Source organism: Emydura macquarii, unplaced genomic scaffold, assembly GCF_026122565.2.
Source record: "Emydura macquarii macquarii isolate MOO-44397 ecotype Brisbane River unplaced genomic scaffold, CSIRO-AGI_Emac_v2 contig_3220, whole genome shotgun sequence".
Taxonomy (NCBI): domain Eukaryota; kingdom Metazoa; phylum Chordata; order Testudines; family Chelidae; genus Emydura; species Emydura macquarii.
The window spans coordinates 11,292,701-11,315,041 of record NW_027133357.1 but is presented as its reverse complement, the minus strand read 5'-3'; the positions used below and the strand labels follow the sequence as shown (position 1 = coordinate 11,315,041).

The 22,341-nt window shown below is 42.0% G+C and overlaps 1 protein-coding gene across 1 annotated transcript in view; it reads right to left on the bottom strand.

The window, feature by feature from the left end:
• Nucleotides 1–3,751: 3,751 nt before the first annotated feature.
• Nucleotides 3,752–22,341, bottom strand: part of LOC137142210 (complement component receptor 1-like protein) — a 36,228-nt gene continuing 17,638 nt past the window's right edge. Inside the window, exons 11-18 of the mRNA XM_067531448.1 lie at nt 20,671–20,753; nt 17,726–17,914; nt 15,541–15,729; nt 12,911–13,030; nt 12,326–12,409; nt 9,352–9,409; nt 7,900–7,983; nt 3,752–5,144 (exon numbers count right to left, since the gene is read on the bottom strand). Coding sequence (XP_067387549.1) covers nt 5,132–5,144; nt 7,900–7,983; nt 9,352–9,409; nt 12,326–12,409; nt 12,911–13,030; nt 15,541–15,729; nt 17,726–17,914; nt 20,671–20,753 — 820 coding nt within the window. The 3' untranslated portion in view covers nt 3,752–5,131. The remainder of the gene's footprint in view (nt 5,145–7,899; nt 7,984–9,351; nt 9,410–12,325; nt 12,410–12,910; nt 13,031–15,540; nt 15,730–17,725; nt 17,915–20,670; nt 20,754–22,341) is intronic.

Genomic DNA, 22,341 nt, shown 5'->3' with positions numbered 1-22,341 from the left:
CTCCCGTGGTCACAGTCTGTACTCAAGTGCTAGGTGTTCCTAGCTCTTACCAAGATGTCTGAGTGGTGGTTAGAGTTGTATGCAATATAACTTGTTCTCACCTTTTAAAAAATACCAGGACATTGTATACAGTAAGAACAAAAATACAGGAATCAAAAATTTTGGTTGCACTCAGGAGTTAGGAAATGTCAGATTTAAGGAGCCTGCCTCTGGGTCCATCACCAGCTGCCCTGTGCTGCACTGTCACCCTGAAAGGCAGCGTCAGGGGCAGCAGGTACCATTCAGCAGCACTGAATTCAGATTACACCTTTAAAGTGAAAATTGAGAGACATGAAATATTTGGCCTTCTATTGCTCCGGATTGAGATAGCACATCATTTCCTTAATACTAACAAATCTAGATCTAGAGCCCTATAGGAAACTTCTAGTAAGTAAACATCCTACAATCATCTTTGCTCCCTTAAGCCACAGGAAATATTCCACCTGGTTCAGGTTCCAGACTAATGGGTTTATAGGACAAGAACCCAGAGGTCTTTGAGTAACTAAGCACAGCAGTGATTATGTCTAAACAGAAAATGATTGGGAGTAGTAGTGAGCAGGCTCTCCTTTTGACTGTTAAAGTTTTCACAACCTGTGTTTTGGATCAGTAGTGTTTGAAAACCACCTGTACTGGCTGTAGGGAAAGTTCTTCTTGTAGGCTCTGATCCTGCAAAGTGCCGAGTAGTGTGAAGTCGCTAGTTGGCCATTTAAATCATATCCAGCTGTAAAATGTGATGTGAAGTGCACTGTAATTAGCATACACCAAATATCTTAGCATGAACAGAAAGTGCTTCAATACAGTGACCCGCAGGTTAGATTTTCACTGCACAGTAGGTATTGGTGTAGCTACCTCAGAATGACCATGAGGATTAAATGATCGTCACTGTATAATCCATTATTTACCAATCCAGGAAATAGTAACTTGTTCAAAGGTAACTAAGCCCGTTACCAAAACACTGGTGAATCATGTGATTTTCGGATCATAGGAAAATTAGTTGCAGTGACGACTTTGATTGCATGCTGTAAACATCATTCAAGATGAAGTAAGTACAGTAAGAAAACCAGGTGACTGTGTTTGCTGGAATGCAGATAAATGTGCTAATGTAGGCTGTTTCTAATCTGCAATGGGGTTGGGCACATTGTCGAGGTTCTTGATGTTCTCTGCCCTAACACCTGTTCCTTTCATATAATTTCCTATTAACAGGATCGGCTAGGTGTGGCTAGATGGGTAAACCACAGAGTAGGCAGACAAAGAACACTACTAATTCACCTGTGAAAGTCTGATTTTTTTACTAAGTGACCAGGGACATATTATGAAACAGGCAAATTTACATTTAAGGAAATTCACATTAATCCATCATTTCACCTGTTCTCTGAAGGGATTCCACTTTTGCTGTGAACAGTTAGAGATAATGAAATATGGTATATTCACTAACATTAGTATAAATATCAGTTTCTCTTTGTGTTTGCAAGGAGATATTCTACACAGCTGCAGGTATTATCCTGGAGATATTCCCTCACTGCAGTTTACAAAATTGATACAGGCAAAAGTATAATGCATATTCCACCTGCAGCAATGGATTTAGCCTCACAGTCCCCCGAGAGATAGAAAACTTTTCTCCCCATTTTAGAGATGAGGAAGTGGAGACACAAAGGATAGGGTCTGAATGCACAAAATGAGTTAGGAATTGTGCTCCCTAGGATGTAGGAGACCCAGGTTCAATTCCCCCAGCAGGCATAGGGGGAGAAAGATGTAAGAGACCTGTCTTCAAATCCTCTCAGAAGACTACTGTAACCATATGTATGAGTTATTCTGCTGTGGGGCTCCCTCAGTCTATCCAGTTGAAGCTGCTGCACTATAATTATTTTTCCAAAGTGATTAGACCTAGGATTTCCCACCAGTCAGGTGGCCATCTGTTCCACTCAGCTACAAAGTCTCTCTGGCTCCATGACAATTTGAATATTATCTACCATCACTGCCTTCTTTTCCTTCTGGATTTTGAATGGGACACATCCTGCAGGCGTGTTCAGAGACCACCTACCAGATGGGGCCCTACCTGTGACTTAAGCATACCAATGCCTAATTTCCCCTAATTTGTGAATTGTTCTGGATCTTAGGCAGGAGCCAGGCATCTGGGCCCTAGAAGGAGGCGGCAATGCAATGCCTAGAGGAAGCAGCTTAAGTGCATAGGAAAATTTCACCTCTGTGGCATCTCACCTTCCCAGCTCACACTCTAACAGAGGAAGGACCGCAGCTGCAGTTGATGCCAGAGCACGACCTCAGCTCTGAGCAGTGGAGATCTTCCTCTGACAGTGGTCCTGTGGGCCTCTGGCCAAACAAAACTGAGTCAGCTTCTGACATGAGCTATGAAAATCCTTCCCCCTAATAAAGATACTTTTCTATAAGAGGAAAGGCACAAACTTCCTTCTGTTCTGCAACCACCTAGTCCAGGGGTGTCAAACTCATTTGCTATGCGGACCAGATTTGAATGAAATATACTTCAAAAGGGCGATACATACCATAAAGCGAAACGCTAGGCACAACCATTTTTATGTAGTATTATATTTTATTTGCTAGATATCAGTGATATAAAAACTGCAGTAAATTCACTTCTACAACTACTACTATTTTACAATTAAAGAATTGATCAATGATTAAGAATTATAGTACTGCGCGATGCCCCAAGGGTATTCTGAGTTTAATGTGCTGTACTTCTAAACTTTAGAAACTCTAATGTCATTGTTTGAAACATTTGATTATTAAAATGTGTTTATCTAGTTTTTCGATGTGTGTTGTACCACAGATTGGCAGAAGCGTGGGGAAAGCTTAGCCACGGTATCAGGGTTAAAAATGTAAAGAGGCTTTAATAGGCTTTGCAGCTGTGATTTGAACTTTGGCTATAACTTGTAACAATTGGTTTTCAGTGCTGAGTCCATTTAACCAGGCTGAATTTGTAGCTGGCATAAGGAAAATCTTGAGGTTATAAATCCTCAATCAAACAGACAGCCACCTTCTTAGATTTCTATTCGGATATATCAGATTCTGGGCTATGTCTTTGAGAGCTCTGGCACAGAACACACAGCCCAGTAGAGTGGGGACTGAAATGACTTTAAGCTGCCTTAACACCCTCCTGTTCCTGGGCTGCTCTGGGGCTGGGTCCCTGGAATAATGAAGACAGCTCTGGGGCATCCTCCACCAAGGCAGGGAAAGGTACTTTAAAAAAAAAAAAAAAAAAAAAAAAATCTTGGTAAGTGCAAATATAAGAGACCTGGCAAATTCTTAGCATGTTCTTGCTGCCATTGCTTACCCTGAAATTGTTAAGTGCAGAGATCAAGATGTTCAGGCAGGTTTTGCTTGACAATGTGTAATCTTGCAGTAGGGCGGCTCTTAATAGCTGTGCAGCCATTTGCATTGCAGCTTTTGAGTATGCTGTCTTATCGCACAGGTGGCATAAGAGAGCCAAGTCTTGCAGCGTCGTACTCTCTCGCGGTAACGCGCGCCGCCGCCAGGGAGTACCATGCCCTGAGATGTTGCAGCAGCACGCACTGCCGCTAGGGGCTGGACCAAAAAGGTTGGCGGGCCGTATTCAGCCCACGAGCCGGATGTTTGACACCCCTGATGTAGCGATTAGATGAGGGCAGAGGGCTAGAGTTTAGCATCTCATTTAAACACTTAATGAGGCAGTTTTTATTAACAGATATGGAAAAAAATATCAGGATGCTAGAGTCTTTATTCAGTAGCCCTTTTATCTAAAAAAAAGGCTGATTCCAAATAAGATATTGTCAATACCACAGATATATTCAATTACTGTTTCTTCATTTTTGGAAATATTTGTTCTTATTGCTAAATAAAACTCAATGCAGCTCATGGTCACCAAAAAAAATGGGTGTAAATAACATTTTAAATCTTTACATTTTATAAGACAGATGACAATTAAGTGTTTGATTGTAAACACCCCCTCTCAGGAGCACAGAGTGACATTTCCTGATTTTAAAAAGCTCATTTTTAGATCTACAATGACAGTTTTTGACAATTAAAATATAAAAACAATGTAGGCACTAAACCACAGGAGAACTTCTCAGGAGTACAAGGAAACAAACATGATTTCTTATTCTCTCACAGAGAATTTTTAGCAACTCAGCAATGAGTATGCTGACCATTTTTGGAAACCCATGTAAATTCACATTACTCTTAATTTTCTTTTAGGGATGACACACTAGATATCAAGCTTGTGGTAAGAATACACACTGTGGAGCTGGGAACAAAAGCTGGCTTTTTCTGTAGTATCACTTAAAAAATCTGTAGCTGGAAAATAAATTTGAAGAAAAGTCACATGAAAGCCAAAACAATAAATGGGTTAAAAAAAAAGACGAGATAAGTTCATGGTCAGAGACGCAATCCTATGCTCTGTGTGTCTCTACATTTTGATTGCCAGAAGCTGGGACTGGGTGACGGGAGGGATCACTTGATAATTGCCCTATTCTGTTCATTCCCTTTGAAGCACCTGGCATTGGCTACTGTTGGAAGACAGATACTGGGCTAGATGGACCGCTATGGCTGTTTTTATGAAGAATCTACAGCATTCTACCTAGCGTCTGGCATCTTTACATTTGTTTTTAAAGAAGAAGAATAGGCACTCCATGATGGAAGCTTGCAAGCAGGGATCAGAACAGGCTCTCTTGCTGTCTGCAGCTGCAGCCATAACTCACAATTCAAACCATGCCACGCTCAGAGGGTGACTATGTTCGTTAAGGGGAAACATTTAGCACTGTGGAGAGGCCAAATAAGGAACCAGCTGCATGTTCAGAAGAATAAGTAATTTTGATGTTGCCAACTGCCTTGCTTGCTTCAGAAACCACTTTTCAAAGGCAAGAGCAAAGGATCCACCTCCATTATTTCTGCTTTACTCAAATGTAAGCGATTCCTATTACAATTCCTGCTCAATAGAGAAAAGAAGTTGTAGTGAAAGTAACACCAGGGGTCTATTTTCACTACAGAAATTTCAGTATTAATGTATGAAATTTTTCTCCTAACTCTTCCATTCTTTTCTTCCAATGTCTGTTAATTTGTGAACCATAGCCATCAGTCAGCATCAGATATTTGTCCTGTAAAGGAAGGTAAGTACTTAAAATCAGAATAATTATATGCTTCAGACTTACACACATTTTTCTTTAGACTTCAAAGAGTTCATTTAGGCTAAATTGTTCATTGGTTGTACTTTTCAGTATTGTCAGGACACAATACCAGTTCTTATATTATGTGTAACTGTATACAATAGCAACATTTTAAATTCATTTCAGGTTAAAGCAGAGGTTGTGGCATTTTTTTTAATGGCAAAATCTTAGAAAAAGCAGGAGAAAATATGTTTATAGCTGTCACAGGCTAGGGTTAATTTGTCAGCACAGGTGCAATTGCAGGGATGAACAACAAAAAAGGGACTGCTGTTAATAATTACATAAGCTAACTTATGGAGAACTAGACTATCCATGAATCTGCTCTTCTCCCCACTATAAAACAAAGCTGAGCTAAACATTCCTCTAGAAGTTCCTCACTGCACCAGGAGTGGACACCTATGTGGATTTACATCAACGACATTTTTATAGAAAGATGTTAGTTGCTTCAGTGTCTAGTCACACTGAATATTCTTAATTAAGAAGGATATTGTGAATGCTATGTAAAATACTGTACAGTCCTTATGAAATCCACGTCAGCTTCTTTATGATATATATTAAACACAACTAAGTTCTTCAGGGCAGCAATTACTTTAGCTCACATACCTGTTTTAAAGCACCATATACTGTAACTACACTCTCAGGGTGTCATATAACCCATTTGAGGAACTAGCACATGTAACGCTGCTCCCTTATGGATGAAATCTTGCATTTGCTTGTCATCTTTCTGGTATTATATATTTATTTTTCACCTAAAAAACAACGTATGGTTTTCTCCTTCATTCTCAATATGAGAATATAGAAGGCCACCGTGAGCACATCAAACCTGTCCTCTGTTCTCTACACTGGCTCAAAAGCGATGGAAGCTGGCCTTGAAAATATGGGGGGCTTAGGGGTATGCCCCAGGGAGTGTAAGGCTCAGAGGGTACGTCTACACAGGGCTCCTGGCATGGCTGCGGCTGGCACAAGTCAGCTGCCTCAGGCTTGGGGGGCTCAGGCTGCAGTACTATAAATCGCTGTACAGACGTTTGGGCTTGGGCTGCAGCCCAAGCTCTAGGACCCTCCACCCTCACCGGGCACCCAAACCGCTACGCAACGATTACTGAATGCCAGAGCCCAAGCCCGGAGAGCCCCAGTCACCTGACCCAGGCCAGCCACTGGGTTTTTTATTCCCGTATAGACATACCCAGACAGAGCTTGGGCAGCAGGACAGGCACTCACCCTGGCCTCAAGGATGCATAGCAGGCTAAAGAAATGGCAATGGTCAGTGCAGCTGCGGTGGCACAGTGTCCCTGGTCCTGCTTCCCCACCCTGGTCACCCAGAGCAATAGCATGGCAAGCTCCCTGTCCCCTGCAGCTGCATTTGCTCAGGAGATGAAATGCCTGCCTGCCTCAAAATGATGTGGCTTTACCCAGCCCAGCTCCATTCCCTGCCTCCAGGTATGCCCTCTCCCCAGCACCAAAGGGACTGGGACACAGGAAGAGAGGGGTCTAGGCTGCCCTGTTTCACACCTTTCCCAGGTACAGAGGAAGTATTATGTGTATGGGGGGGGATAGATCAGCCTCCACAGTATTTTCACTGCAGAGACGCTAGCCCCCACTGGCCCTCCAGTTCCACCACCCCAGTACAGTTTTCCCGTAGAATACTGGATCACATTCAAGGTCTCTGTCCTTATCTTCAAGGCACTCCATGGCCTGAGCCCAGGATATCTCCAACACTGCCTAAGACTCCAGGACAAAGACCATGTTTGACAACTGTGCTCCTCTCTACAGTAAGTATAAAACTGCTCTGTATGGGAGACGTAACTTTCTCTGGGGCTGGGACGACAACGTGAAATGAACTCCCCAAGAACTAAGGAGCGTCACAAACCTTATCACCTTCCACTCCAAGAGAAAGGCGCATTTCTTTGACCTGCCATCTCTAACAGATACATAACAAAATGTATGTTAAAAAGCCACCATATAGACCCTTCTTCACTCTCCCCCCAGAGAAAACCTACCAAAACAAGACACTCCACTGCACTCGTTTCTCCCCCGGGGAGAGGATGAGAGAACAAACATCATGACAGAGGTTAGTGACGATGCTTAATGCACTAGCGAAAGGCACTCAGATACGACGCTAATAAGCATGGTATAAGAACCTATGTAATAACAGAAGTAATTAAATGGAAGTAACATTTATATTAGACAAATATTGCAGCATACTACATTTACCAGACATAAAGCACACAAAGTGTTCAAGTTTGTTGTTGCAGGAAAACACATAGAAATGCAGTGTTTTAGTAGATAATCAAGTAACATTACATGAAACAATTTTGCATGCAGTGTAGTTGTAGCCATGTCGGCCCTAGGATATTAGGGAGACAAGGTGGGTGAGGTAATATCATTTACTGGTCCAACTTCTGTTGGTGAGAGAGACAAGCTTTTGCATCACAAGAGCTGACCTGAAAAAGATCTGTCTCAAAAGCTCGTCTCTCTCACCAACAGATAAAAGATATCAATAATATCACCAGTAAAAGATATCACCTCATCCACCTTGTCTCTCTAACGAAACACTTTTTTTCATGACGGGGAAGAAGAAAGAAGAAATAACCTGCAGAACTAATTTATAGTCTCAATTGGCATTTAATATTGTAATATTTTACCCTATTCGCTCAGATGACATTGAATCAGAAGATCACCACACTACCTGAACTCTTTTGTTTCACTCATCTGGGAAGACATCTTCTGTTGTAATGTGGTGTTCCGGGAATCCAGATTTACATAGTAAGAACTGAATAGCAGGAAAGGAGAGAACATTTGATAAATAAAATAATGTTCACATAATTAAAACAAACAAACTGAATTTAAAGTAGTTTTTTTAAATATCAAGCCTTTTTATAAAACGAGAACTGTTTAAAGAAAAAATTGGAGGCTGAATATTAGGAAAATATTTTGATAGTAAGATGCATTAAACAGTGCAATTTTCTACTAAGGGAAGTGGTAGAAGTGTTACTGTTTTCAAACTGTACAGCTAGCAAGGACAAGATATCAGGTGCAAGTCACATGCATCTCAGTATCAATGAACCAGGGGAACATCATTCAAGTGAATACACTATAAAGCAGAGCAACTATTTAAAAAGCCTTTACACAAAATCACCTGTCAGTGACAAAAACAAAGCCTGTACTGTGAAAACTACAGAGAACACAACTTCACGGACAGTTCTATACCAATCCCCCTTTGTGTTCTTCATTTGCCTTATTTATGTTTTGCAGGTTTGAGAACTCAAAGGCCCCTTATGAGAAACATTCTTGAAGGTGCACACTTTGGGCCTTAGCTATAGCCACTCCACGTGCAGAATTCCTGCTGAAATAAACTGGAGCACAGCTACAGGGTTGTGTCCCAACGTGGTGCAGCTTAATGAGCAGACAGGGAAGGGTTAAAGTACGCAAAAATTTGAAGAAAGAGTTTTGGCCCAAACCACAGCAACAAAAATTTCTAAACCATTACACAGATATTTGTATTTTTGTGGTATCTGGAGCACTCCCAACACACATCCATGGTGCTCAGTCTTGTTTTAGTGACATGCAGTTTTATTTAGATCATCTTATCCTCCTTGTGCATTTAAGACTTATGCATTAATAAAGCAAAATAGTCATATATTGGACTACAGCATCAGCTAGTCCAACAGTTTTCAAACTATGGTCCATGGAGAATTCTGAAGGCTGTCCTTGGAGAGCTAACCACTATAGCATTCTAGTTTCAAAATGTTAAATCACACTGAAAGACAGCTCTGGGACCCTGCGAGGGGGTAGGAGCCCAGAGCTTGGGATCCAGGCTGAGCCCGAATGCCTACACAGCAATTTTTAGTCCTGCAGCCCGAGCCCCACAAGCTCACGTCAGCTGACCTGTGCCAGCCATGGCTGCGTCACGGTTCTTTTATTCTAGCCCAACTAAACATCATTCCTTCAGTGCTGCATTTTCAGAGTACCATATATGTGACTTTTTCCTGACATCCAGGTACATGCAAGGAAAGATACACCCTGCTGAAAAGGCAGAGTAAATGTCAGAAGAAAATACTTGTTCATGCAGTAATGAAATGCAATTAGGATAAGTTGAAAATTAGTAAAGAACTAAAAAAAAAATCTTCAGTTGGCTTACCCTTTTTTCTTTTGGTATATGTTATACAAAACACATACACAAATACAAGCAACAACACCTTGAAGAAAAACAAAAAACAGCAATCAGGCATAAGAACACAAGAATGGCTGTATTGGGTCAGATCAATGGTCCGTCCATCTAGCCCAGTATCCTGTCTTCCAACAGTGGCCAATACCAGGTGCTTCAGAGGGAATGAACAGAACAGGTCATCATCAATTGATCCATTCCATTGCCCATTCCCAGCTTATGGCAAACAGCAATCTCTGGCATCTGGCTAACAGCCATTGATGGACCTATCCTCCATGAACTAATCTAGTCCTTTTTGAACACTAGTATAGTCTTGGCCTTCACAACATCCTCTGTCAAGGAGTTCCAGAGTTGACTACGCATTATGTGAAGAAATACTTCCTTTTGTTCATTTAAAATCTATTGCCTATTCATTTCATTTAGTGACCCCTAGTGCTTGTGTTATGAAGAGTAAACAACACGTCCTTATTTACTTTCTCCACACTAGTCATGATTTTATAGACCTCTATCATATCCCCCTTTTGTCATCTCTTTTCCAAGCTGCAAAGTCCCACTTATTAATCTGTCCTCATATGGAAGCTTTTCCATACCCCTAATAATTTTTGTTGCCCTTTTCTGTACCTTTTCCAATTCTGACATATCTTTTTTGAGATGGGCGACCAGATCTGCACGCAGTATTCAAGAGGTGAGCATACCATGGATTTATAAAGAGGCAATATGATATTTTCTGTCTTCTTATCTATCCCTTTTCTAATGGTTCCTAACATTCTGTTAGCTTTTTTGACTGCCGCTGCACATGGAGCAGATATTTTCAGAAAACTATCCATGATGACTCCAAGATCTCTTTCTTGAGTGGTAACAGCTAATTTAGAACCCATCATTTTACATGTATAGCTAGGATTATGTTCTCCAATGAGCATTAATTTGCATTTATCAACATTGAATTTCATCTGTCATTTTGTTGCCCAGTCCACCCAGTTTTGTCAGATCTCTTTGTAACTCTTTGCTATCAGCTTTGGACTTCACTATCTTGAGTAGTCTTGTATCCCAGATCAAAAATCATGAGAAGCCCTTACCTAATCCAGAAAATGGTTGTGATGTTGGATCTCCCAATTTATCACATTGTTAAAGCTTCTATATACTGCTGAATGTTTAGATTTTTAGCTCATTCAGAATAATGTTTAGTACTCAGTCTATTTTATATTCAAGATGTGCAAGCTTTACATCATCTTTCCCTTAAAGCTCCTCCAAGCTGTTTAAGGAATTTTCTCAACCAAATATTCGTAAGATGCATTGTTATGTCCAAGTTTTAGTCTGGCTTATTTAATTTCTTCCTTGACTGATGAGATATTTGAATGGAATAAATTAAAAATAGAAAAAGAATCCATTCACATTTGTCAGATTCTCTCAATCTTGAAATTGCAAATTCTGCTATTACGATTTCAATTCCAATTTAACAAGTCACTTAAGCACGTACAGTGGAACCTCAAAGATACGAACTCCAGAGTTACAAACTGACCGGTTAACCAAACACCATGTGGAACGGGAAGAAAGCAAATACCATACTGTGCCTGTATTGCATCTTAAGGTCTGCACATCTGGGTTTCCTACCCCAACTTCACTTGCCATGTGAGGGGCAGCCACTTACCAGTATGAGGTGAAGACATGGAGGCTCACAGGCACAGTTGTGAGCCCCTGCTGCCAGCCCAAGGCAATCCAAGCATGCAGAGGAGAAGCAGCCTGGGGTCTGCACTGTTTCTCATAAGCCACAGGCGCTGTTTCACCACCCCACTGGGAGTACAAGGGGCAGGAGAAGGAGGGATGCTGGCAGCAGGCTGGCGCCAACACCCTGCCACATGCTGCCTCTTAGAGCATGGTAGGCAGTGTACAGAGCAGGCTGAGCCCTAGGGAGAGGCAGCTGAGGGCTGGGGCTTGTAGAGCCAAGGGTGTGGGGCAGCCCCCTACTCTCAGTTCAGCTCAAAGGCAAGGAACAGGAATAGGGCAGGGATCTGCTTGCAAACCAAGCAGTGCTGCTGCGTGCTACCTTTGTAGAGATCTCTCTCAGCCTCAACTGGCAGACACTGACTGCAGGGGACTGCACCATCATGTTTTGTTCAGTGTTACGAGCAACCTCTATTCCCAAAGTTTTTGTACCTTTGAGGTTCTACTGTACCTAAATCTTCAGTGTCTTCAGTGTGATTTATACATTATCTTAAGTGCTTTGCTGAAGAGAGGCCTACACAGTGAACAAATTGTTCCCAAAGGTTAAGCTACCACATGTGTGGGAATTCTTTGGGAAACGGTTGCACCTGTGTTCAGAATTTGCTAGCATGATGACTAAACATCCACGCTCTGGTAAGTGGAGCCCATTGCACTGAAGACTGACTAACTGAATCGTGGGAACTTCATTTAGATAAGTAACAACTTCCTGATTCCCACTATGCTAGACTATCAAATCCAATGTAAGAAGGACTTGCTTGGCTCTTTTAACAATTTCCCTTTCTGGCTTCTACCCTTCACATTGCTGGGAGCTCCAGACAACTCGGCAGTCCTAAGTGATGAGGACATATTCTCACCCAAGACAGACCTACATAAATGAAGTTTTTCTGGGGGGAACAGAGGGAAACGAGATTCTTCAATCACAGCAGGCTGCTTGGCTCAGGAAAATATTGTGAATAAATTACAAGCCTACAGACAGAAAATAACTAAGATACAAGCTTCTCGCCAGGGAATCTCAATCATGGGCATAAACTTTTACATGGCACAAAGTTAGTCAATGGCAGAGAAACTCAAGAACCTTAAATCCAAGAATCCTTAAGAGTTAAGCAAGGGAAACATTTTATGAGATGGAGAAAGTGCAAATATTAAAATAGTCTTGACTGTGGATCTTAAAACACAGTCAAAGCTTTAGCGCATTGAATTATTTATTCAGTTTTAAGTTACTTACTAATGCCAATGCTAATACCAATGCCAGTGCCAATGCCAGTGCGAGCGTCAGTGCCAGTGCGAGCGTCAGTGCTCATATCAGGCACTAAAGAGAACAAAACGTGAGCTAAAATATGGAACCATGTTCATGTCAATAACCTACAGGAACTCACCCACAATCCATGCATATGAAGCCACACGTAGTACCCTGGATTATACCAGCTATTAATGAATAATTAATGGAGTCACATAAACACCACGTTATAAAATGGATAATCATTAGCTACTGGAAACCATGATCCGACCCCTTGAGACCCCCACAAAGAATACTGTGAATAAATTACAAGCCTACAGACAGAAAATAACTAAGATACAGGCTTCTCACCAGGGAATCTCAATCATGGGCATAAACTTTTACATGGCACAAAGTTAGCCAATGGCAGAGAAACTCAAGAACCCTAAATCCAAGAATCCTTAGGAGTTAAGCAAGGGAAACATTTTATAAGATGGAGAAAGTGCAAATATTAAAATAGTCTTGACTGTAGATCTTAAAACACAGTCAAAGCTTTAGCGCATTTAATTATTTATTCAGTTTTAAGTTACTTGCCAATGCCAATGCCAGTGCCAACGTCAGTGCCAGTGCCAGTGCGAGCGTCAGTGCCAATGCCAATGCCAGTGCCAACGTCAGTGCGAGCGTCAGTGTGAGTGCCCATGCTCATATCAGGCACTAAAGAGAACAAAACGTGAGCTAAAATATGGAACCATGTTCATGTCAATAACCTACAGAAACTCACCCACAATCCATGCATATGAAGCCACACGTAGTACCCTGGATTATACCAGCTATTAATGAATAATTAATGGAGTCACATAAACACCACGTTATAAAATGGATAATCATTAGCTACTGGAAACCATGATCCGACCCCTTGAGACCCTCACAGAGAATAAAAAAGCTTTCCAAGGGATTGCATATATGTGTACCTTGTAATACAGGCAGGAAAACCACTGCACAAATGGAGGAAACAATTTCACTTTCAAGGCTTTTTACAATATAAACCAAGGGATGTTAACGATTCTCTCACACATGCTTCTAGGCTCTCATTAACTAAGCAGGCACTGACCAGCCACAGGCTTACCAAAACACTGAGTAAGCACAGAATCATAACCGGGCTGTCTAGATCGGGTACTGCAATATCTGCCGTAGCATGTTGTCATAGGTTAGTGTATGTCTACATTGCAATTAGACACCCGCAGGTGCCCCGTGCCCCCGGACTCAGGCTAAGGGGCTGTTTAACTGTGGTGTAGATGTGTGGGCTCAGGCTTGGGACCATCCCACCTCACAGGGTCCTACAGCCAGAGTTCCAGACAGAGCCCAAAGGTCTACACCACAATTAAATAGCCACTTAGCCTGAACCCCACGAGCCTGAGTCAGCTGGAACGGGCCAGCCATATGTTCTGCAATACAGAATCTGTATTGCAGTGTGGACATATTTTTAGATGCAAAGAGTGCTGTAATCAGTACTTCAAATTATCCAAATAGATTGTTTCAAGAAACAGATTTTTGCAGTCCTTTCTAGAGTATGGTGATTTAATGTCTAACCAGCAGCTATGGAAGATACAAAATGGGTAACTCCTTGCCACAGATTGAACAGAACTGCAATCACTGATGTCAATGGATTTTGTATATACAAATCAGACTCATGTTAAAGCACTGCTCAGACTAACTTTTTTAGGGAAACTCTATGTAAGATAACAATAGTAACAATGAGGGTAAGGAGTGCTCTGAAGTGGCCTTTCAATGGCTCCTGGAATCACTGAACTTGTTTGCCCTTCAGAAATACATCATTTACAAATTTATTGCCTTTAATGTTAAGAATTTTAGTATTAAAAATGGAGTGTACATATCCACTTGTGCCTATACTGCTCATCATTACTGTAGGTTTCACAGAATTGGCAGAAATATTATATAGATAAATAAAAGAAGTTTTAATATTGAGTTTCACCCCAAAATAGCTCAAATTTTGAGTATGGAGTCCAGATTTTTTGGACAGGAAAAGGAGGAGAACAGAACAAGGAGGAATTACACTAAATAAAAAAAAGTAGGATGAAGGACTTCAAAGGAGGAATAGATTACTGAATGAGAAACTAACCAAATCTCACCATCCCAGTCTACATACGGTAATGTATAAGTGACATTAGGCCAGCTGGATTCTGTACAAGAGACAGTGCCAGGAGATGCTTATTACTATAAAGAACACACTATCTGAAATTTACTAGTGTTCAGGCAGCCACCAAGAAAGTTGCAAGGGACACCCGTGATTGTACTGGGTAAACATCTCAGCCCTAATGCACCAAAAGTTTTTGCACATAAAAGCATCTGGCCTATTATATACATACATAAAGTATTTTCTTTATCAGGTAGGCAGACTATTTGTACTGAAGGCTACACAAGGAATTCCCAGCAATATTATATTCCCTTTCACAAACAATAAGGCGTGAACCAATACTAGGAGATGAAGTTAAGGCTGATCATTCAGTTGGCTATGTCCTCTATTAATGTCCTGTATTTATGTAGGTTTTTTAATTGAATTCAACAGATACAGTCTTGACATAGGCAAGTTTGAAAAAATGCACGGTATTCTTCACAATGAAACCCAGGTTTTTCTCATTTCTTTATGTTACTATGTATTTTGGGATCTGAATAGCATTGCCCTACATATTGTTTTAAATACTGGATTTACTTTTAGTACTGTGATTCAGTTTGGTTGAAGTATACTGCATGAGTTGTTTCTCAGGGTAGAATTTTTCCATATGTAAATTTTAACAAAAAAATACAATAGTATTAGCCTACTTCACATATAGCTTTCAGGAATACAGAGCTTGCCATTTTAAAATGGACAATTACCACAGCATGGTACTAATTTTACTGCATTACTTGTGATATTCTACTCCTAGTAAGGAATAGGGAATGGAATACATCACAAACACAAAGAGAAGTTTAACTACAATAAGTACTAACTGTCTAGTGTTCAGTGGTACTCACTTTGCTTTTCTACCTCCATTTAAAGTTCAATTGAAATTTACAATCAACTGACTAAAACGTATTTCTAACTACAAGTCAAAGAAGCCAGTGCTGAAATGTGAACCAGCTGCTTAAAGTAAGACAGGCCTAATTCCCCAAAGGTGGCTCATAGATCAATGGAGACAGAAAGGTAATAAAAGATACTCACTCACCTAAACAAAACTCAGGGGCTTCAGACCATGTTAAATTTTCGAGACAAGTAATGACAGGACTCAGTTCAGTACTCTCATAAGCTGGGCGACAAACATAACTCACATTGATTCCAACAGGATAGTAGCTCTTGCTCGCATCTGTCTCAGTTAAGACAGCAGACTTTAACCTTGGCGGTTCAAGACAGCCACCTAGCAATAAAAACGCAAAAAGGCACAGGGTCTGAAAGATTTAGCTCTAAAGGCAGGTAAAAATAAAATCTGTACTTTTAGCTTTCTATTTATATATAAAACACACAATCACTAAGTGTGAATGGTGCTGTAACATAAGTGAAGTGTGCCAAAGAGGTAACAGGTACCCAGCCAAAAAGTTTATGATCTAGTGGCATAAGCTGTACAGTTACAGAATGGCATATAATCATTGTACCTGAGACACATCATAAACTCTGTGTACGTGCAGGAGGGAATTTAATTTATTTAAGGAAGAGAGACAAACAGCGTGGGCAAAGTTACTGAGTAGCTGTTCCAAGCACAGTGAGTGGCATAAAATACAGTGTAAAGAAGCAAGCACTCAAGAGATATGAAGACATGGGTGGAACACATACAGCAAGAAGACAGACAAGGAGAGATTTCCCTTCTCCCCTTCATCTCCAAACAAAGTGATCATTCTGTTTACAACCACTGCACAGATCTTCTTTCTCAACTCTAAGCCTTAGACCTCCACCACTCTGAATCCACGTTCCCCACTCTACTGCAGTTTATCACTGAAATGTCCCCCATCTTCCTTCTGCCTCAATTCCAGAACTTCTATTCCGTTCTCATCCTCTCTGAGCTCATAGTGGCTGTTGATATTGATTATCCCTATTACTGGCTTTCACACTTTATCATCTATTGTTCAGTCTCATGTCCTGAGGTCCAGTTTGGTGGATCCTCCCAATACTACTTCAGCAAGAGTTTGATTGGGCATTCAAGGAAAAGAGGGTGGGCTGTGCAGAGAATGCTATCTCTCTGTGGTTTTATCTGCACCCTCATCTTAGAACACGGTATTTATATACTGTTGACTCTCAAATCTCCCTTCTGGATGCCCTGTCAGCGGCTTAAAGTAGTTTATGCATGAAAAAAACAAAACAAAACCAAAAACCCACTTGAGCTCTTGTTCCCTCCCAATCCTTTACCCTGTCAACACAGGCAGTCACCACTGAAAAAAATCCACCATCTTGTCAGCTGTAATCTGGGCATAATTTTTTACTCAATTCTTTCAATGGACTCTAACATCTTGGCTGTACCTTTGTTACATTTGTAACTTCTCCAAGAGCCTGCTTCTCTTTGACTGCCCACAGCTCTCATCCAGACCCTTAAATCCTCCTCTCCAGACTTAGAACTGAATTTGTTTCAGCAATTTTGAATAGACCTATTCAATGTGACACAACATGCCATTTCATAAGCAAAAGGAGCTTAAACAAGTTTATTCCAAAGAAAATAAAATACTTATGAACACAGAACTCTTCGATCTTCGACCACTTTGAGTTTGGAAGACAAACTACAGCATCTGGCTTTCCAGGGATTTTAAAAAAGCCATCACGGCACCTGTACGTCACTGTTGTGTTGACGGGGAAGCCATTTGTGTGATTAGTATCAGGAAGGACAGCATGACTTAGAGATGGCAGGGCCCCACACTTCCCTGTAAGAAAAACAAACTCAAACAAACCTTTAGCCATGTTAAGTTTCAATTATTAGCAAAACATCCATAAGGAAATGCCAGCAAAGTGAGCTGAGATGCAGGATTGGAGGGAGGAAGACAGGTCATGTTTGGAGAGGTAGAGTTGAGATTTTTCAGTATAAATATGATAGCCAACAGCATGTCAACAAATGAGATCACTTGGCTAAGAGGTGCAGAGAGAAAAGAGGAATGGGCCAAGGTCAGAGCGCTGAGGGAAAACTTTGGAAAGTGGAAGGGGAAGAACCATGAAAGAGCTTGAAATCCTGACTGTAGTTTGCACATGGCACATGGCCCTTCAAAGTGTAACTGAAATTTAATATCAAAACCTGACAAAAAGATATTTCCAGCTAAAATTGAGAGAAGGCTGTTCTGAAATGTGAACAAGCTGCTTACCACCAAACACTCCTAACTGCTCACAGATGGCTATTTGCTCAATGGAGATAGAAAAGTGACAAAAAAGATACTGACCTCTACAAAACTCAGGGGCTTCTGACCACGTTCCATTTTCAAGACAAGTAATGTTATATGTCACTTCAGTGCTCTCATAACCTGGGCGACAGACATAGCTCACATGGGTTCCAACAGGATAGTAACTCTTGTCCGCATCCTTCTGAATTAAAACAGCAGACTTTAACCTCGGTGGGTCACCACAGCTAGCTAGCAATAAAAGGCAAAAGACAAAAGGTCTGAAAGATTCAGCTATGATCACTGAGCAGTGCATCCTCCCTGAATGAAAATTACACAAGAGAATCCAGATCTCTAAAATGGCAGACCCAAGTCTCATCCACTTAGCCTTTCACAATGAACCTGCCAAATCTAAATACTTGGCTATGCGGTCTGTACAATGAGGCTACCCGTATATATATAAACCATTGTTTTAGTGTGTTGAGTATCTACCTCTTTTGGTTGATGCAGATAACAATTTACTCCTGCTGCCAGCTATTATAATTAGTTCTTACATGATCTCTCTGATGTGATAGACAGAGGGTCTATACTGCAGCGCGTTAGGCCCCAGAGTAAAACCTCGATGAGCTGTCCTCCATGTGACATTAGATTTACGTAGACTGTTTTCTTTTTAAATAACTCAGAAGTTACATAAAACCGACAGTAGAAAAAAGTGATTTAAGTTGCAAAATAAGCACTCAGCCATTAGAAAATGATGTAATTAAGGTTATTTATGCAATCTTAATTCTTCCTCCTTGTGTGTATATCAATTGTCAGCTATTCTTTAAGGATTACGTTTCCAACAGTAACTAGCTAAGCCTTCCCAAGCAGAAGCTACCACTCCGCCCCTCGCCCCACCATCACTCTGCCCCAGGCTTCAGCCCTGGGCCTTCCAGCAGCTGGGGATCACCTGGGCTTAATCCCCAGGCAGTTGGAGGGTCCCAGGAAACTCCTCCCCCACGTTGAAAGTTGGGGCAAGAAGGGACAGAGCAGTGCGGGGCACAGAGGGGCTCCCCACATGGGCAGTGCAATCCACGAATCTAAAGAGAGGGGGAAAAGCCGCCCCCTCTGCTCTCCATGTTCCTGGCCAGGGCCCTGGGCGGCGGTGAGTCCCGCCGGGTAGGTTACCACGTAGGGCCGGGAAGCCGAGGCCACCAGCCGAGTTACTGTTGGGAGAAGCGGCCACAGGAGCGGGAGAGGCACTGAGGGATGCGCTCAGTGTGGCTGGCGCCTCTTTGGCTCCCGGCAAGTTGGGGGAGCAGCAGGGCTGCAGCTGCCCCTTTGCCCCCAGCATTGGCGTTATCTTCTGGTGGCGTCGCCAACTCCCCCCGAAGTTCCCGCTGCTCGCACCTCTTCAGTGGAGGAGGCGAAACCACCAGGAGGCAATGCCACCGCTGCTGGGGGCCGGGATGCGAGCTCCAGCCCTGCTGCTCCTCAAGTCACCGGGAGAAAAAAGGTGAGCACTTCCCTTGGCACCCCTCCCGCTCCTGTGGCTGATGCTCCCAGCGGTAACTCAGCTGCTGGCCTCGGCTCCCCCACACCAGGGGTGGGCTGCTGAACGGAGCTGGGCAGGGACCAGCCTGACTCAGCTGGGACAAGGAAGCACTGTGGTTTGGCTCCAGAGAGGAGAGCAGACAATGGGAAGGGGTCCAAGTGGGAGCTGGGGTGGAGCGTAGGTGGGGATTCAAGGAGAGGCAGGGCTCCAGCCCAGACTCCCCAAAGGCAGGAGTCACCAGCTGCCATGGCTAGTCACCTTTGCATTCGGGGGCAGACCCATTCTAAACTCCACTGATTTTATCTGAGTTGTACAGTGAATGGAGGCTACTACAGTAAGTGAGATATTATGGTCATATTTGTAAATTACCAATGAGTTGTAACCAAAACTTTCCGCACTGCTGCCATTGTGTACCTCATTGGTAATATTAGGAGGAGGAGAACAAGTAATCACTGAAGGAAAAAAGGAATGGCATCGTGAATATTAATGCACATTTCAGGTAGAGGTGCATTGTAAAGATTAAGTAGCCATTTGTCCACAATTCTTTCCAAAAAGGGGAGAAAACATGTAACCATTTGAGAGTATAATTAGCACTGTGTTTTAATAAAATGTGAGGCATTACCTCCCTGAGATTTGAAAGCTTTCTACTTTCAAACTTTTCTCCACACCCAAACTCCATTCATCTAAAAGATTTTGCCTTCATTAAACAAACCCCAGATATTTGCCTTATCAGAACACATCCCTCCCCCCACATTATATACATGGCGCTGGGATTCTTTGATTGACATCTTTGAAAGAGAATGTAGTATTTTTACTATGTTCCACAAGCTGAAAGCTTAAATTGGAACTTTCCTTCCAGCTGCAGCTGGTTCTAGACCAGATAGCAATAGTCTGGTTGACATGACAGACCCACCTCAGATAGTGTCCAAAAGGACTAACACTTAAAGCAAATAAATTGGGAAGAGGTTTTAATATTGGATTTCACTTCGAAAGAGCCTCAGATTTTCAGTGTGGAGTCCAGGGTTTCTTTCTTTGTTTGTTCATTTTGAGGGGAAGAGAATTACACTAAATAAAAAAGTTGGATGAAAGACTTCAAAAGCAGCAGAGATTATTTGGTGAGGAATGAGAAACTAACCAAACCCCACCATCCCAGTATTCAGGGTTCAGCTGTGTTTAGGTCATTAGTCTGGTTGGAATCTATAACCACACAGCAAGTGCCAGGAGAATGCTCTGTGGTGATAGAGAGGGCTGTGTGGTGTTTTTTGTTTGTTTGAAGTGTGGATTCTACAGAAGACACCCAGCAACACAATGTACCCTCACACACTTTCAGCCTGACTCCCTACTCTCAAAAACATCTATATGATTGACATAATCTAAATTAAGTGAATGTAAAAAACATACGAAAGCTCTGTAACAGTTACTCTGCAACAGCTCCAGCCCTGAGTACTTCTTAAAACCATAAGGATAGCCTTACTCTGACAAGTTGGAAGTTGACTCCATTCAACATGGTCTCCTTTTCTCACACAAACGATAAAAGGTTCCCCAAATAATTTGAACCTAAAGAAAAGAGAAAAAAAGAAGTTTCTTACCTAGCTCTCTAATTGCTCCTGTAATAGTCCAGAACTTTGGAAAAGCGATTCTTTCTGCCATAAGTGACTCAGTACGGTCATTCCTGCTATAAGTACCAACATGATTCCTAGGACTAAGGAACGCTGAGTAGTTAAAGCCAATTTAGAACAAACAAATAGGTGGATAGAAGATTGCAGAGACCATGTTAGCAGGTGAAATCCTTCACCTCACGTCTATACTAGCCTGATGCTTGGAATTTCTGGGCAATATCTTTGTTAATCCTTACCAAAGGGAAACAAGTGGGTCTCTCTTCTCCACATCGTTTTTAGTGCTTCTTATTTCTTACATCTATGGATGGTGGAAAAACTCCCTAAATCAGCCCCAGAATTTGGAAAACACTAAGGAAATTAGTAATTTTTCAGACTGTTAATCTTCTCAACGTGTTCGCATGTAAAAGAGGTTTGGATTTGCAGAGTAAGAGGCTGAGTCCCACCTCCTAGTTCCAATCTGCATTGGTGTTCGGGATGTGGGCTGTTGGCATTCTACATCTTTGATCACCATTCCAGATAAATGAGAAGCAAAGTACTAAAAAGAGAATCTCTGTCACTCTGGAGGTCAGCACCTCAGCCTGCTTACTTCCATCATTCCTCTTCCTATTTTAACTCTGTTCTTCTACCAAGGAGTCAGCAACAGTCCACGTCTAAAGGCCCCTGAGCTAGACCTCTAGCTAAGTCCTGCCCAGGAAGTACTGCATACTGGCAATGCAATCACTTAGCCTACACCACTTGCTTCCTTTAACACTATAGGCTGAAGATTGTGGCCTTATTTACCAGAGCTTTGGCAAGGAAGTTTAGAGAAACAGATGAGAGGTGCACCTACTAACGCTGGCTTCTGCAGGTCCTTTCACTGGTCTGCTGGAATGGCAGGGACCAAGAAAAATGGACATGAACATCATTTCTGGCCAGGTGGCTACTGCTTTTCTTCCAACTTAAAACATAAAACCCAAAGGCCCCCGGTGCTGACAGCAACAACAGGGGAAGAAGACAACTGCCCAGAGCTGTCCCACTGCTACCACTCTTTCAAAACATCAACATTTTGATGTCCAAACATAATCAGCTCATTTAAACCCAAAGCTTTCATCGGTTGACACAATTCCAGGGCATGCAGCCCCTGTACACTTCTGCATAGGAAAATGCTAAGTATCACAACAATAGCTTGGACGTTCTTGGGGGTGCACCTCAGATGCAGTATTGCCTAGAGGAAAAACCACTGGACTGGGGCTCAGGAAACTTGGATTTCATTCTCATTTCTGCCTCTGGCCTGTGCGTGACCTTGGAAAGTAACTTCCCCTCTGAGCTTCAGTTTCCCCATCTGTAAAATGGGGTTAACAATACTGCCCTCCTTTGATATCTGATAACAGCTAGTTGTTATTACATCAGCTAGAAAGTAGGCTGATTGATAGCTAAGACACAGGAAAAGGGCGTTCTCTTTGTCTCTCAATCTCTGTGGGGTTTCAAGACAGAGTCATAGGACTGCAAGGGACCTCGAGAGGTTTTCCAGTCCAGTCGCTGGCACT